This window comes from Anguilla rostrata, chromosome 13, assembly GCF_018555375.3.
Source record: "Anguilla rostrata isolate EN2019 chromosome 13, ASM1855537v3, whole genome shotgun sequence".
Taxonomy (NCBI): domain Eukaryota; kingdom Metazoa; phylum Chordata; class Actinopteri; order Anguilliformes; family Anguillidae; genus Anguilla; species Anguilla rostrata.
The window spans coordinates 6,735,773-6,752,579 of NC_057945.1; the positions used below are offsets into that span (position 1 = coordinate 6,735,773).

A 16,807-nucleotide genomic window follows, 5' to 3' on the forward strand; every position below is an offset into this window, starting at 1 on the left:
TATGACTGGTCTTTCCCCACCTGTTTTTACCGCAGGCTCTGTTTTTCTTTGCCGTTTACAAGTAATGTAAGCCATGTTGGGAAATTTTAGCTTTTTAGGTGTATGAAGGCATCTCTTCTGTCTCAGAACTGCTAGCATTGCTCATACACAACCTTTTTCAGATGAAATGGGAGGAGATTTTACTGTAACGTTGATGAGCTGCTCTTTCAGTTTGACTCTCTTAGTACAGATCTTAGATTGAGATTAATGTGCATGAAAACTCAACATTACATGATTTATATGAAAATGTCTGATGAAATATAGGTTTACACCATCTTTATTTTCTTATCTTGGGTTTGATTTCACAGTGTCGTTCAGTTCTTAAAGCTTTTGTCAGATTATCCGGTTATGTGAAAGGTCCACCATTACTATGAGACTAATTACCAAAAAGGAAGTAATTTCTTCACTGCCCGGGTGATTATAATCCCTGAATGTGAGCCGTGCTCACAAGTGAAGAGCCCATTTTGTTTCTCACAGGAAGATTCATAGTTTGCTGTCAAAATGAGGTATGTAGTCTGATGCTTGGTTGTTTGATTTTAATTTGTATGCAGTGCAATTGACGCCAGGTTGCAAAAATCACTGTTTGTGCATGTTTTATACTTGACAGATTTAAGGACATCCATTTGGGATTGCAGGTATGCCTTCCTCCAAGTTACGGCTTGGCGGGGCATGCTCCATATAAAAATGTCATAGTCAAGAGGTGCTGAAGGCGGAGAAAAAAAAAAAAAAAATTCTATTAGCAACTTCATCTCACACTTATCTTCCCTAGGTATGAAAGGAGTATTTGGGTCTGATGTGGAATGTTCAGTCTGCGAGGGAAAAAAAAAAAGACTTTGAAAAATGAAAATCGCTATCACTATCATCTGAATTAAAATCCTAAATTTTGTGAAATTTCATCAGCCATCATAAACGTGTGGCTTGGAATAAAATAAATTTGTCTGGTTGAAAGGCGGTATGATTATCCGTTCTTCGACTTCGACCGCCGTAGACGTTGAATAATGGATGGTTTCACTGCGTAATCGCCGCTGTGTGTAAATGGGTTCGTCGCACGATTTGTGATGGCAGGATATGGGATTTTCTGTACTGCAGTGATCGCTTTCTCCTGTAATTGCGTTAGTGGCATAAATTGTTCCGGATTCCATTCATGTCATTTTCGTTTTTGCCATAGCCTAACGGCATAACTCGGAGCGCTGCAGTCAGGAATCAGAAGTTCCATTCATTTCTACAGAAGGACATTGCTGTCATGTGAAAAATCTCTGCCTCCCCTGTGATCACAAACCTCTTGGTAGGAGAATAAGGTGTCAGGATTCTTAAAATGGGTGGGGCAACCATTGGCTGTTAACTGTCAACAACTGGCTTGTTTGAACCAATCAAAAGATTCCGCTCTTTACAACAAAATTTGATAGGTTGAAATTTTGGTCTCACTGTCCCATGGTTAAAGACAGACTATGCAGGCTTTTTAACCTTGCTGTGGTCCTGTGTTTATAATCAAAGAAGCCTCCTCCATCCTATTGCTCTGTTTTTATGTTTTTTTTTATCCATTTTTAGATTTTTATTTTATATCTCTAGCTATCACCATCACTTAAAAGAAATTCCAAGGTTGACAGCCGTGGTACTTTTGCTTTGATTCTTCACCTCTGCCGTTGCAGTAATGAGCAAGCTTCAAGGTAAAAATCCTGCATAATATGCCTTTGACAGTGGGGCACAGGTGTAGAAAAGGTTGTGCACACCACACGGGCAACATTTCCAGAGGTTGTGGTGTCCAACTAATTCCAACCCTTTCAGGAATTCGATCTGGCTCTTGATCCTGAGAGTGGGAGGACTGATGAGCCACTGGGCACCCAGTTGGCCACATCCTCCCAGAAAAGGGAGTTGGTGATAGTGGGGGACTCGATCATTACGTGGGTAGACAGCATAGTCTGTTTGCACGAAATGGAATCCCGTACGGTGTGTTGCCTGTTTTGTGTCCAGGTAGGAGATCTGGAGAGTGTGGACAAGCTCCTGGCCACAGCAGGGAGGGATCCAGTGGTCAAGGCTAGGTTTGAGGTTCTGCAGGATAAATTTGTGGAGCTAGCAGAAAAGATTAGGAGCAGAACCTACACGGTAGTTTAGGTAGTTTCTGCAACACTACCAGTAGCACGTGCAAGCAGAGGGAAGCAAAGTTTTATTTGGAGATTTAACACATGGCTACAAACCTAGTGTAGGAAATAGGGGTACATATTTATGGGGCACTGGGACAACCTCTGGGGCAGGGCTGACCTGTACAAGCGCAATGGGCTTCACCTGAACTGGAGGGGTACTGCTGCACTGGGCTAGGGTATGCTTAAGGTAGCACAGGATTATTTAAACTAGGGACTTGGGGGGCAGGGAGGTCAGAAAGTGAAAAGGGTAGAGAAGTGTAGGCTGCCAGGATGGAAACTGTCAGGGCTTCCTATAGTAGTGTGTGTTACCGGCTGCCAGCTTTAGACAACAGTGTGAACTCTTTGGGAACATAAAACAAGCTTGTCAGGATTGTGAAACTATTATTATGGGTGACTTCAATTACCCTACTATTAATTGGGAAATGATGGCAGGACAAGGAAAAAGTGAGGAAGAATTTTTAGATGTTATAAATGACCTTTTTTGGCACAGTATGTCAATCAGCCTACAAGAGGGAAATCAGTTCTGGATCTGGTGCTATGTAAAAGGAGACACAGGGGTCATTTGACCTTGGCTTTTAAATTCATAATGGGGATCAAAAAAGTGAACTACAAGAGATTCAGGTTGAGTTCTGTTAGTAGAACGAGGCGACATAAATGGAAATTAGCAAAAGGTACATTCCATACATTTTTTCATGCGGAGAGTAGACAATGTATGGGATAACCAGCCAGGTCACGTAGTAGAGGCAGAAACTCAGGATTGTCAAGACTAGGCTTGATACGTGGTATATACTATCTAGTCTGCAGGTAAACAGAGCACTAATTTAGTCAAGAAACTGGTGAGCATTGTTAGGCTGAATAGCCTGTTCTCACCATTGTTTTATGTTATGGTATGTTAAATAGTTCACATGGTCCAGAAGAGTGCAAACCCACAAACCTAGGCCAAGTTTTCTTACAGCATGTCAAGGTAATGTATTGAGATACCGGTGAACACATTTGTGCTTTATTAATGTGTGCTTCCAAAGCAGCCGTGGTTGTTATCTAAAATGCAATAAATGCTTATCATTGATTTTAAACCCTTTGTAAATCGAACAATTTGAATATTAATTTTAGCTCAACGGGAGTTGGATGTACCACATATGAAAACGTGTAAGTGGCTCTAAATATGGGTTAAATGATTTTGTCCAACCACATTCCTTCCTTATGTTTGTTTTAAAAGGTGCACATCCTTTGATGTGTTGTTTTCTTTTTTTTTCAATGCAAACATTCTGAAATAACTGCTGTTGTATTCCTGAAACAATAGTTATAATTCTAAACAGTTATATACATCATCATACTGACTTCATATATATTTTTTGTATATAAACCAATACTGCATATGAAAAGTGAATATTAATGAAATATGCTAAACATTATTTATAAATACATGAAAAATGTTTTACATCGCTTGGAACCTGATAATTCTATATAAATGTTCAAACTTGTTTTGTAAAGTCATTGGCTTTATAAAGCTTGGCACTCCATGGGTCTTCACTGTTCAGCAGGAAGCTCAAGTCTTATTGGATTTCTTGTCATTGCTCTTGACCCGGTGACCTTTAACCTTCGCCCTCCCATCAAAGCTGCACGGCTCAGAAGCACTACTGGGAGAAGGAGGAAGTGCACGGTTCCTTCACAAAATGGTGATTTCAGTGTCCAGATTCCTGTAGGCCTCCTCCTGCAGCTCGCAGTGAATCTGATCCATTCTCTGAAAGGCTAGGTGCCCTTTTTTACCTTGGGAGAGAGGAGGAAGAGGAGGAAAAGACAGAGATGAAGACAAAACAAGTAAGACTTTTTGAAGCTTTTGCTTACTGTGTTCACAGTAAAGTGTTCAGTGTTAAATGAACACTTACAGAGTTTATGTGAGTCCAGGATTGCCAGAGTAGACTCATGTAAACTCTGTAATGTGAAGGGTTCCGGCAGGTACGAGCATGCGTCACTGCACCGCTACTATAAAGCACACTCCAGGGACATACATTAGCATACATTACATCACACTTAACCGGCCCTCCTGCGCAGGGCTACTAACAATGCGGGAGATTGAGCACATTCACCCGAGTTACTTGAGCAACAGGTTATTAGCCGGTCAGTTGACTGGTTTTACTTGTGTGTATTTTGATTGTCTGGCTGACTGGTTGCCCAGAAAATGTGCATGGGAACACATTGTACGCACGTTCAAGACAATCCAGTTTGTCAACAGCTGCCGACCTATGTGAATAGCATCTGCTAAAGGTGTGTAATTTAATATACAGACAAGGGACACCAGTCAAGTGGTCCCGTCAAAAGGTTATAGCCATTTCTTTGCATCTCTTTTCAGGTTAGCCTTTCAAATTAATTCAAAAGACTTATCTTATAATATGTAACTGGATATTTTTACCCTTTTTGACGTAGAATGGCATTTTACTTGGTCAATGCAGCCACGCTCTCTAACATGCATGTGTGTAGCCCTCTTCCACTGGTGCTAAGCTAATCTACAGTGAATTCAAGACAGGGGTCCAGGCCTGCCCCTTGGCCTTGGCCCACACGGGCAGTGGCGTCTGCAGGTTTTCCGTTCATGTGGGAGCCTCTTGTTCAGCCCATCTATCCCTGGTTCTTGTGATGAAATTTAGCTTTTGACAGTATGTGTGGTTTTAGAATCGACTGTGAGTCTTGTGTGGTAAACAAGCAAAAAAAAAAAAAACCTGCTGGAACTTGCCTCGAAGAGAGTTATTGCAAGAACCAGTCTGAATATAAATATAATCTAGTCACACCACCCCCACTGGTGTTGTACTCTTGTATTCTAATACTTGAGTTCTACCCTTTGATGTGGTTGACAGCCATTTACGTCGCACACGTACAAAACAAATACAGACAAAAGAAGCCTGCAAGCGAAAGCGAACCGCACTGTACAAACTTAAAGGGCGTTAATCATGTGACCTGTGAGCCGGCGTTGAATGAGAAATTCATAGCACCCATTACAAAAATAACCACGCTCTGTTGCAGCTTACAGGAATAGAATCTAATTATCACTGTCGTTGATTCACTTCAAGTACATGGTGTCGTGTAAATATTGCTGGTATATAAAACTGGGTAAATTAATTTTTAAGCAATTGATTTCTGCACCAGCTGTGCAATGCAGAGAAGATATGTGTTGCGATACATGGTGGATTAGTGCAAGTGCCAAAAGGAGGGGTCTTAAATCTTTCAGAAACAAGCATATCCCTTAAACCTTGTGTTACCGCAGGTTCATAAGGATATTGGCCTGTGTTCAGTTAACATTTCTTCTTAGCTTTGACAAGTAGACACAAGTGTTATGCTTTTTCTTCACAAACTGACTTCAGTTGTTTTGTTTTTGTGACGGCTGATCTTTCCAAACTGCTAGTGAGGAAAAATGTGTTACTCTTAATTGTTAGTCAGCGTTAAGGACAAATGTTGATTGAATCCCAGCCATTGTTTTTTTGTAGCTGTTGTCCTTAAATTTTATAGAGCAGACAGCTTACATATTCCATGGTCCGTCCGGAATGATAAATTACTCACAATGTTTTCCAAAAAAACATTTTGTCAATAGCCAAAATTTTATGTGTCTAAAAGCATACAAGTATAAAATATACTCACATTTCTTTTTATGCTCAGTTTTGGGTATATAATCATATTATAATATAGATAGTTAGTAATTTACATTTCTTCTTGCTATGTGGATGTAGTAAGATTGTACAAGCAAACTCCATTCAGAAATCATAAAATATAAATAATTATGAAGTCACAATCTCAACATTTAAGACATAACTTGAAATGTCTTGTCTTAGTTTCATATGAACTGCACCATACACTGAATTTTCTGAATTCATTCTTTACAATGAGGAAAAGGGGAGGAGTTATACCCAGGTGACATCATTAGAGGGGTGGGGCTCAGTACATTTGTCTTTGTTGTGGGCTAAAGTATTTTATGTGGCACATTAGAAATGAGATGTGTAGGTCACAGGTGCCAGAAACTAGTCCTGAAGGGCCACACTGTCTGTTGGTTTTCAGTTGGTTTTAGCAGCAGTTATTGATTGGTTAAAGGGCCTGAGTGTGTTCTCAAAGCCTTCATTGGCTGTTCATTGAAAGGAAACCACAAACAGCTACAGATACTGTGGCCCTCTAGGACATGAGTTTGACACCCTTGAGATACAGTGGGTAAAGTATTCTTCAGGTAAATAAAGATTGCTGTCCTATCTGGACTTCCCCGTTAAAGGGCAGATAGATTTAAATATTAAACCACAAGAATGAATAGCTGCTGGCTGGACTTCCCCTTTAAGGGGCGGGCAGATTGGCGGGCGCAGTCGGCTGCGCAGACGGGCGGCGCTTACCGAAGGACAGCACGGTTTCCCTGGCGGCGCTGCGCAGATCCTCGTCCGCAGATCGCCACAGCTCGGCCACCTGCTCCACGCTCTCCGCCGCCTGCGAAAACCACGAGGCGGGATCGTAAAACGCTTAATCCTGCTTCAGTCGACCGCAGCGCCGTCCCGTCTCCTCCCGAGTGAGAAAAGCCTGCGCTCGATCCAGGCGCTAAGGCTAGCGCTCCACCACGGCCCCCTAAGAGAGCTCCGGGTCCTGTTGAGAGGGCGCTTCTAAAATGGTTTCCCTTCTTCTATAACTGCCTGTGCGCTGCTCAAAGCCTCCCTCCCACCATTAAGAGGCCCCTAACCGAAATCCTTCTGGAGAACGGCACGGCATTAAAGCACAGATAAAGCGAGAACAAAGCAGATTAGCATGCTGGGGGGTGGGGGCTGGTAATCTGCGGCATTAATGTTGAATCTGCTGGGATAAAGAGCAGGTATTACTGACCCGGAGCAGAGACACGCGTACAGGGCTGGAAGGCTTCCTCTACGCACGTACTCGCCCGCGCTGTACCCCACAGAGACAGTGCCCCACTGACCCGCGCTGTCCCCCACAGAGACAGTGCCCCACCCGCCCGCGCTGTTCCCCACACAGACGGTGCCCCCGTGCCACACACACCCATGCCGTGCCCCACACAGACAGTGCCCCACAGAGACGATGCCCCATTCACCCACGCTGTACCCCACAGAGACGGTGCCCCACTCGCCCGCGCTGTCCCCCACAGAGACGGTGCCCCACTCACCCGCGCTGTACCCCACAGAGACGGTGCCCCACTCGCCCGCGCTGTACCCCACAGAGACGGTGCCCCCGTGCCACACACACCCACGCCGTGCCCCACACAGACGGTGCCCCACAGAGACGGTGCCCGAGCGCCCACACTCACCCTCAGACACTGTAGCGCCAGGCAGGCGGCTAGCTGCTGCTCTGCATTTCCGTCCCTGAGGACCTCTGTGTAATACACTACAGCCTGAGGATTAAAAAAAAAAAACACAAAAACAATCACACCAATGATCCCTCACGACCTCTGTGTAATACACTTCAGCCTGTGGATAAAAAGTGCAAAAACAATCACATCAATGATACTGCAGATGTCCACCTTTACACTGATTATACTACAGGGATCTCAAACTCAAGTCCTGGAGGGCCGCTGCGTCCGCTGGTTTTTCACGTGTTCCTGCACTAAACTGCTTCATTTGAGTCACGGATTGGCTAGAGTGTCTGCACACCTTGTTTCGGAGGCCTGAGCTCGCTGCTGATCTGAAAGGAAATCTGGAGTTTGAGATCCCTGTTATACGGCCTCAGGCACTCAAAACAAATTATGAACACTTTTTTTTTTTCTTCTTAATCACTCGCTCAAGGAATGCTTGCATTGCTTTACCATTAACATTTAAGGCGCTGAGCCTGGCGTCGAACGTAACGAAACAGGAATGTTTCACAGCCAGAACAGGCCGTTCAGTTCTCTGAGCCTCATGCTTTTATTTACAGAGCTGTGACAAGCCTAGACTGGTACAGTATACCCCGAGGGCCCCCAGCACTACTGCTTGACTGTTCCACACATTGGCAGTCTCTCTCTCTCTCTCTCTCTCTCTCTCTCTCTCTCTCTTTACACACAGCTGATCCCGGTGCGGTGCCACAGCTGTGTGGTCGCTCTGACCAGGTTGTACCTCGGCTCTGAGCCGACCGGGTCGTACCTTGGCTCTGAGCCAACCGGTCGTGCCTTGGCCCTGAGCCGACCGGGTCGTACCTTGGCCCTGAGCCGACCGGGTCGTACCTTGGCCCTGAGCCGACCGGGTCGTACCTTGGCCCTGACCCAACCGGGTCGTACCTTGGCCCTGACCGCAGCTGTGTGGTCGCTCTGACCAGGTCGTACCTTGGCCCTGAGCTGACCGGGTCGTATCTTGGCCCTCAGCCAACTGGGTCGTACCTTGGCCCTGAGCCGACCGGGTCGTACCTTGGCCCTCAGCCAACCGGGTCGTACCTTGGTTCTGAAGGCCTTGCAGCCTGAGGCTCGGCTGAGGCAGGACCGGGCGGCCCGGGCCACCTTGTGGTTGGGGTCGATCTGCAGGGCGGCCAGCAGGTGCAGCGTCCGCCCCAGGGGCTGCAGCTCGCCGATCCTCTTCCCCTTCAGCCTCTTCAGGGCCCGCCTCCTCTCCGGGCCCTCCAGCGCCCCCAGCAGGTGCACTGAGGAAGGACGACAAGCTGTGAGCATCAGCGGGACAAAGACAATAGCCAAACAAGGCGGAGACGCTGGGTTTGCAGAATAGCGGAGAACAGTGCGTGAATGGTGTCTGTTGCTGTCTGCCGTGAAACTGACCAAATAATCTTATTATATTAATAGTAACATGGATATTGTTCATTAAACAACATTGTTTGGAAAAACAATGACCTCAAGAGCTAAAACAAAGACATGCCAGAGACCTAGCTCAAGCAATGGTCAAGTATTCTACAAAAATGTGCGTACGGAAGCATCGCATATCACTTGGTACTAGTGTCACATAATATTCTTTTTCACAATACTAATTTTTTTGTTACATTTGTCATCTCATCAAAATATTTTCTCAACCACTAAGCAATAATCATGAATTATTCAGAAAAACATGACTTGTTTAGTCTCTGAACAAAATTGTTAACTGTGACAAGACTGGAAAAAAAAACCCCAGTGACTCGCATTCTTGAACAGAACTCGGGTTTCTCTGCATAATTCTCTAGTTCTGGCAGATGATAAATTCACATGCTTTGCACATGCGCCCAGACGCAGTGGAACAGGACGAGCCGTCAGAATCAGCTGCGTCCTGGAGGGCCTTCTCCTCACAGAATTACCTCAGCTGGCGGATTGAGTGGTGTGTGTGCATGTGTGTGTGTATGTGTGTGTTTTCATGTGCGTGTGTACGTGTATGTGTGCGTATGTGTGTGTGTGCATGTGGGTGTTTGTATGTGTGTGTATGTATGTGGGTGCATGTGCGTGTGTGTGTGTACATGTGGTGTGTACGTGTATGCGCGCGTATGTGTGTGTTTGTATGTGTGTGTATGTATGTGGGTGCATGTGCGTGTGTGTCTGTACATGTGTGAATGCGGGTGTGTGTGTTTGTGTGCAGGTGTGTGCATGTCTGTGTGTGTGATTTTGAGCAGGTAAAGGCTTCATGCTGACTCTGAGGCAGTGTGGGGATTTTCTAGTGGCAGTTTTATGAGCGCTGCACAGACCCGCTGTTCCACTCCCAGGACCAGCAGCCGCATGCTGCGCTTTCCCTGCTGCATAATGGATGCATGCAGGAGGGAGACTGTGGCCTGACTCTGGCCAGATGGACTGATTGCTGTTACTTTTTTGGCTGGAAGAGGCGACTACGAGTAAAGATGTCTCTCTCTTTGACTTACTTTCCAAGTAACTGATTGATTCACACACACTTACACACACACACGAGAATTATTAATGACAAACTATGTGTGACTTGTTCACGTATCAATACAATTACAGTTTAGTCATCTGACACCCACATTTAACCAATCCAACAAAAGTGCATTTCACATAGTGTGCAAACAGCACAAGAGAAAGGCAAATACCTGCGAGATAAGGGGAGAGAAAGGTTAGGTTGTTTTTTTATAGAAACAGAGGTGTAATCTGAAAAGATGGGTTTTTAGACATTTGTGGAAAATATCCAGTGAATCTGCCCTTCTGACTGACTGGAGAAGGAGTCTCCACCATCGGGGAAGAGGGCAGATGAGAGGGGGGCAGGGAGCAAAGGCTGCTGGGAGTTGGAAGAGATGGGACAGCCAGCTGGAGAGAGGATGCTGAACGGAGAGGTCTGTTTGGAGGGTACGGTGTGACCATTGTCTGCAGATGGGAAGGGGCAGTACCATTCACAGCTTGGTATGCCAGTGTGTGTGTGTGTACGTGTGTATGTGTGTGTGTGTAGGTGTGTGTGTACTTATTTGTGTGTGTGTGTGTACGTGTGTGTGAGAGAGTGTGTGTGTGTTTGTATGTGTGAGGGAGAGAGAGAGAGAGAGAGAGAGAGTGTGTGTGTTAGAGAGAGAGTGTGTGTGATTGTGGTGTGGGTGTGTGTGTGTGTAAGAGAGAGAGAAAGTATGTGTTAGAGAGAGAGTGTGTGTGATTGTGGTGTGTGTGTGTGTGTGTGTGTGCGTGATCTGAATGGAATGCTTGCAGTCAGGGCCTGCGATGTACCCTATGAATGTTTATTAAATATCTATTTTAACAAACCACATGAGACCCTGTTCCCTTGGACAGGAGCGAGCGCTCCCCAGCCTGGGGTGGGCGTACCTTCCTTAGCGAGATGAGAGATGTGCTCTCCGAAGTCCGACAGGCCCCATCTGCTCAGGTAGTTGAAGAGCTGGAATGCGGTCACATGCTGGGCCTTTAGTGGGGGTGCGGGGGCCATCCTGCAGCTGGCCTGGATCTGCTTCAGGAGCAGCGAGAACACTGCAGGAGGCTGAGCACCCCTCTGAAGACCCCGCCTGCCCAGCACCACACCTTGCCCCGCTCGTACCTTGACACTGCAGACTCAACACCCCTCCTGCACCCGACTGCAGGCTCAACCTCTCCTAGACCACACTGACGACTCAACCTCCTACCTGTCTACTCAGACTACTACCCTGTCCTAACTCAAGCACCATTAGCATCTGCTCTTCCTGCCTAACTCTAGCACCTGCTACTCTACCCATTAGCTACTGCTCTTACCTGTCTATCTGCAGGACGTTAGCATGGCCTGTACCTAAGCCATAGCTACCTTTACCTGTCTATCTGCTCTTTACCTGTCTATCTGCAGCTACTGCTCTTTACCTGTCTATCTGCAGGACGTTAGCATGGCCTGTCTAACCCTAAGCACCATTAGCTACTGCTCTTTACCTGTCTATCTGCAGCTACTGCTCTTTACCTGTCTATCTGCAGGACGTTAGCATGGCCTTCTCAGCCCCTGTGGGGCTGTGGGATATGGAGTGCTGACCTGCGTCTGCCTGGCCTGGCTGCTTGGCTTTGACTTTGTGGATGAAGCGCTTCCTCAGCATCTTCACCAGCGTTTCTGCTGAGCAGCAGAAGACGGCGTCTCCGCTGGTGCTCTCCTCCCAGAGGGCGAGCAGCCCCTTCTGTTTCTGTGCCTTTGGAACGACTGTGACATGCAGAGACAGGAAGCAGAATGAGATACAGGAAGTGAAGACTGAAACAGGAATGAGACTTGAAATACAGGGATATGATCAAACGCTGCAGAAAGATTTTTTTTAACGCGATAATGTGGCAAACAATATGAAAAAGTTTTTTTTCTTTTTCTAATTTTTTCTCAATTTCTCCCAGTGAATCCAAAGTTTTAGTGTAGATATAAAATATGTTTCTGTTATTTATTTTATTAAATGAAATTATAAATTATTTGTGGAATGATAGCATATCCAATGTGTCACAGAGACTTAACAAGCAAACATGTATTTTGTATTTCTTGCCACTAGAGGGTACACATCGTCTTACATTGAGGCCACGTTACATTTTACATTCACAGTATTTTAAAACAATTAACATATGATAAACATATGATTCTTCTCATAGGAACTGAGAAGAAACATAAATAATACCAAACAAGAGATGAAAAATAACTTTGAACTGAGAATGACGTGAACTGAGCAAACTTTGCACTCAATTTCTAATCAATCTTATTAATTACTCTTTGATAACTACCGATTTAGTAAAGGTGCGTGCAAGACATTTCAGTATTTAAGTTCTATTGCTTCCACTAATTTTTTATCATGTTATATGTAATGCATATAATGCATTATAATGCGTTATAATTCATTTTTTGAACACAACACCACTTACTGTCTGCTGCTGCGTAGGAGTCAATCTTCTTCTCTAAGGACAGCTTGCTGATCCTCTCTAATGTTTCCAATTGTAGTGACAGCTCTTCCAAAAGTTCCTTCTGGGCAAGAGCAGAGCCTGTGGCCTCCATTTGCTGTGATAAAGTGGAACATTCCAAGGAACAAGATGATAAAATAAAACTCTCAAAGCAGCCGCTATACACTGTAAATATGCACAGCTGAAGAAAGTGCAGGTCCAGGTTTTTTGTCTTAAACCAAGCAAGCACACAGGTGCACACGCACACTGTTTTACAAAAGTGATAGCACCAGGTAACACCAGGTAAAAAACACACACTGTTTTAAAAAGCCAATAGCACCACCACCTGTTAGGCAGTTTACGCAAAGGGATGGGCAGTATTTTAAAAATGTATTTGTGTGTATGCATTTAATATGTCTATGGTTTATTTCTGTGGCACTTGCCAAGCCACCTACAGCTCCACCATTTTGTTTGTAGTTTTCAGGAAGGTATTTTGTAGTTATTTAGCGTGATGCTAGCTGCTTACCTGCAGCAGGATTTTGCAGGTTTCCAGGTGCACTTCCAGAGCCTGATCTAGACTGGAATTCCCTGTGGTAAGGGGGGCCACATCCGACTCCTCAGGTGACGAGGTGTCCTGTGGCAGCAGCCCCAGGCTCCGCAAAGTGTTCTCCTGGAAGGAGCCAATCCTGTGGCAGGGAGAAATTGGTACAGATCACATGGGTGGGACCACAGTGTGGGGGGGGAGGTACACACAATCTGCCTGGGCAGAAGTATTTCACATACTTTTGTTTTTACATCTGCTTGCTCTCTCAGCATGAATCCACTCAATCTCAGCATGAATCCACTCAATCTCAGCATGAATCCACTAAATCTCAGCATGAATCCACTCAATCGATTCGTTTGTGGGGGTGTTCTGCTTTGAACCCTGTGAACCTCCCCTGAATCTGTCAGAGGGTCAAACCACTGCAGGACTCAATCAAAGCTCTGCACATTCATGGAAACACAGTTCCATCTGTTTTCCCATAGATGAAAATGTGCTTCCCCCAAAGCCCCTGACAAGCACATTAAGCCTTTTTTTGAGGTCTTTAGCATCATACAGGCATGGTTTCTAACAGGAAACACACACAGCCAGGGACCATGGCCTCATTCCAATCACTTATTTTATCCGTCCTTGAAATTCCCAGAAATCAATCACGGTCCGCCATCTTTAAGGCCATCCCATTGAATGCTCTTTGGAGGAGCAAGGACTGAGGAGGCTGCCAGAGGATGCTTCAGTGAGGATAGTGCATCCTTTGCGAAAGTATTCTTTTGGAATGCATGATGTCTAATGATGGTCCTGTGGATCCACTTCTCCCCATCTGCCACGTCTGTAATTGATGTGGCTTCAAACTGACGCTTGACTGAGCATGGATGTTCCATATGCCTAATGCATGGAGCCTTGATGCCTCTGTCCTTCTATATTTCCCTTGCATTCTTTCCTTGCATCCTATGTTGGGTGAAGCTAAGGAAGCAAGGAAAAGACGTAAGGAAGAGATGCAAGGAGATTAAATAACCAATTGTAATGGTTATGGCCCCAGGCCAAGCGTTTGAGCTCATCTCTAGCCCTGATCTCGCTTTTCTGTAACCCGCACACTGAAAAGAGAAAGGCAAAAGTGCTGTAGTCAGGCTGGTCCTCTGAACAGGGTCCACAATGCAGATGGACACAAGGATGGTAGAGGGATTCTAGGCAGGATCCCATTGAGGTTTTTTAAGTTCAGAGAGGGATTTACAAAGTGAACTGTAAAGGATTACTCAGGCTCAGTTATGTGAGCAGAACAAGGAAACATGGGTGGGAAAGTGGGTGAAAGGTACTTTCCACACTGAGCCCAGAATGACTCAGCATGCGTATCAGCTTGTTTAGTAGAGGCAGAAGCTCTGAGGACATTTAAACTCAGTGTCTGATACTCCTTTGACCAGGGGTCTCAAACTCCAGTCCTGGAGGGGTTGTAGTCTCTGCTGGTTTTGTGATTATCTTTCAATCAACAGCCAATTTTGGCCTTGGAAACAAAGGGTCCAGACTCTTCAGCCAATCAATGACTTTAATTGAGCACTTGAGTGCATGAGCACATGGAAAACCAGCAGACACAGCAGATTCTCCAGGATTTGAGTTGGATAACTCTGCCCTAGATACACAAATCAGACCCTTGATGCAAGTAGTAGTAGCCTGCTTTTCTTGTGTAGAGATTAAACTCATTTGGAGTCCCAGGTCTAAATCAGTCCCTGGTCATCATTGTCATCATCATCATCATTAAAAAGAGTTTATTAAAAACAGGGCACCCACATTAAAAAAGGCTCCCCCACCACCCCCATTCCAGAAACACACACATACAAACACACACTCTTCTAGTTTTGTCTCTCTCCTCATCAGTATGGAGTTGGGCAAGGTGTAGCCAGCAGAGATGGATAGTCCAGGGGTCAGAGAGTAAAAGCCCTGGGTTTCATCTACCTATGAATTCAGCCAGCTGATTTCATAAATGGAAATTTCAGCCTGGCTGAAGAAATTTGCTCATTAGCAAATCCAGGTGATTACAACAAAATACTGGAAGAGGACTTCTACTAGCTGAACCTAGAATTACCACCTCTGACAGGCAGGTTCAGAAGAGAGTGTACCATTCTCAGTGCTGAGTTCAGGTGTCCTGCAGTCATGGAAAGGCAAAACAGACACTCTGGCTCTCGTGTAGTATAGTGTGTGGACTGTAGGGTGTATAATAGTCACTGGCTCTCCTGTAGTGCTGTGTGTGGACAGCAGGGTGTAAAATAGTCACTGGCTCTCTTGTAGTGCTGTGTGTGGACAGCAGGGTGTAAAATAGCCACTGGCTCTCCTGTAGTGATGTGAGTGGACTGTAAGGTGTAAAATAGCCTTTAATAGTAAAATAGTAAATAGGCTCTCCTGTAGTACTGTGTGTGGACAGTAGGGTGTAAAAATAGTCGCTGGCTCTCCTGCAGTACCCTGTGTGGCCTGTAAAATTGTCACTGGCTCACATACCTCAGCTGCTATGTCCCATGTGTGATTGTGGGTGACACAGTAGTAACTGGAGAGGCAACTCCAAATTATGGAGAAGGAAACATGTGTGCTGTTAAAAAGTAACGCTTGAATTCCACCAGGGGGAGCTCTGACAGCAGCGTCCTTACGTTTTTTTAATCAATCTGCGCTGCAGTACGACAGCCTAAAGAGGAAGTGTAACCCTTACCCTGTGTCTCTCAGCCGAATACTTCCCAGGCAGGAGATCTCATCCGCGTTAAAATCCGTGGACAGGAAGTCAAAACTTTCCAGGACCTCCTCCACAGCCAGGGTCTCGGTAGAGGTGGTCTTATGCAGGTAAAGATCATTCTGAGGGGACGCAAAAGTGTGTGTCATATGATGCATTGAGACGTCATTGATTAACAGATTCAAAAGTGTCTGTCAGTCGATCTATATTTTTTTCTTATGCTTATCAAGTCTATATTGATATAATATGTTTATATTTAGTATGTTTCTCTCTTACTGCATTTCTTACAGGCGTTGAAATCCACTTTTGTTTGGTTCAGAAAATTTTACCAACATGCCCAGTTCCTTATCTGTTTTTAGACTACATGGTAGTATTTAAACTACATGGTAGTAGCTCATTGGTTGTACAATAGTTAATTCTAATAGGGAAACTGTTGCAGCTTCAGACATCTGGCTGATTGCTGATTTAGGCAGATTCATTTTTGAATGTCATTCCAGTTCACTATCAGCCATTTCTCTGGGCATGAGAATTAGCACAAGGCAACTCTGAAGCGCTGCCTGGAAGCATTTTTTCTTTCTAACAGGGTGCCAAAATCTTTTGAGCAAACAGCCCATTGGCTGTCTCATTCAGCCAGTGGACCATTAGCTAACACACTCAAAGCAAGCAGCCCATTGGCTGACTTACTCAGGTCAAGCAGCCCACTGGCTGACTCACTTAGGGCTGGCAGCCCATTGGCTGACTAACTCAGAGCAAGCAGCATATTGGCTGGCTCACTTAGTGCAGGCAGCCCATTGGCTGGCTCACGCGGAACAAGCGGCCCATTGGCTGACTCACTCAGAGCAAGTGGCGTATTGGCTGACTCACTTAGGGCAGGCAGCCCATTGGCTGGCTCACGCGGAACAAGCGGCCCATTGGCTGACTCACTTTTAAGACATTATGGAAGTTGATGATGGTCTTCTCCAGCCTCTGTAGCTCCCTCTGGGGTTGGTCTTTGCCGTGCAGAGCCCCCTGCAGTTCCCTGAGTAGCGTGCCAATCCGCCGGGCCGAGGCCCTCCTCAGGCCGCCGCTCCTAGGGGCTGGGCCCACTGGCTCCGCCCCCATGGCGGTGTCTCCGGAGGGGGCGAGGCCATTCTGTTTGAGGATGTCGGGGGTGCTGTAGC

At 45.6% G+C, this 16,807-nt stretch overlaps 1 protein-coding gene across 5 annotated transcripts in view; it reads right to left on the minus strand.

Annotated features, from left to right (window-relative positions):
• Positions 1-3,158: 3,158 nt before the first annotated feature.
• ripor3 (RIPOR family member 3) overlaps positions 3,159-16,807 on the minus strand; it is a 56,209-nt gene continuing 42,560 nt past the window's right edge. For 3 of the 5 annotated variants that reach the window (XM_064306120.1, XM_064306123.1, XM_064306122.1), the window contains 9 exons: positions 16,572-16,807; positions 15,630-15,769; positions 12,926-13,085; positions 12,385-12,517; positions 11,528-11,689; positions 10,846-11,004; positions 8,551-8,753; positions 8,317-8,442; positions 7,454-8,236 (listed from right to left, as the gene is read on the minus strand). The exon at positions 16,572-16,807 is cut by the window's right edge and continues 286 nt beyond it. In XM_064306120.1, the coding sequence (XP_064162190.1) occupies positions 8,048-8,236; positions 8,317-8,442; positions 8,551-8,753; positions 10,846-11,004; positions 11,528-11,689; positions 12,385-12,517; positions 12,926-13,085; positions 15,630-15,769; positions 16,572-16,807 (1,508 nt within the window). In that variant the 3' untranslated portion in view covers positions 7,454-8,047. Of the gene's footprint in view, positions 3,948-6,541; positions 6,633-7,453; positions 8,443-8,550; positions 8,754-10,845; positions 11,005-11,527; positions 11,690-12,384; positions 12,518-12,925; positions 13,086-15,629; positions 15,770-16,571 lie in introns of those variants that run through there. The other 2 variants (XM_064306119.1, XM_064306121.1) reach the window with 2 other exon arrangements.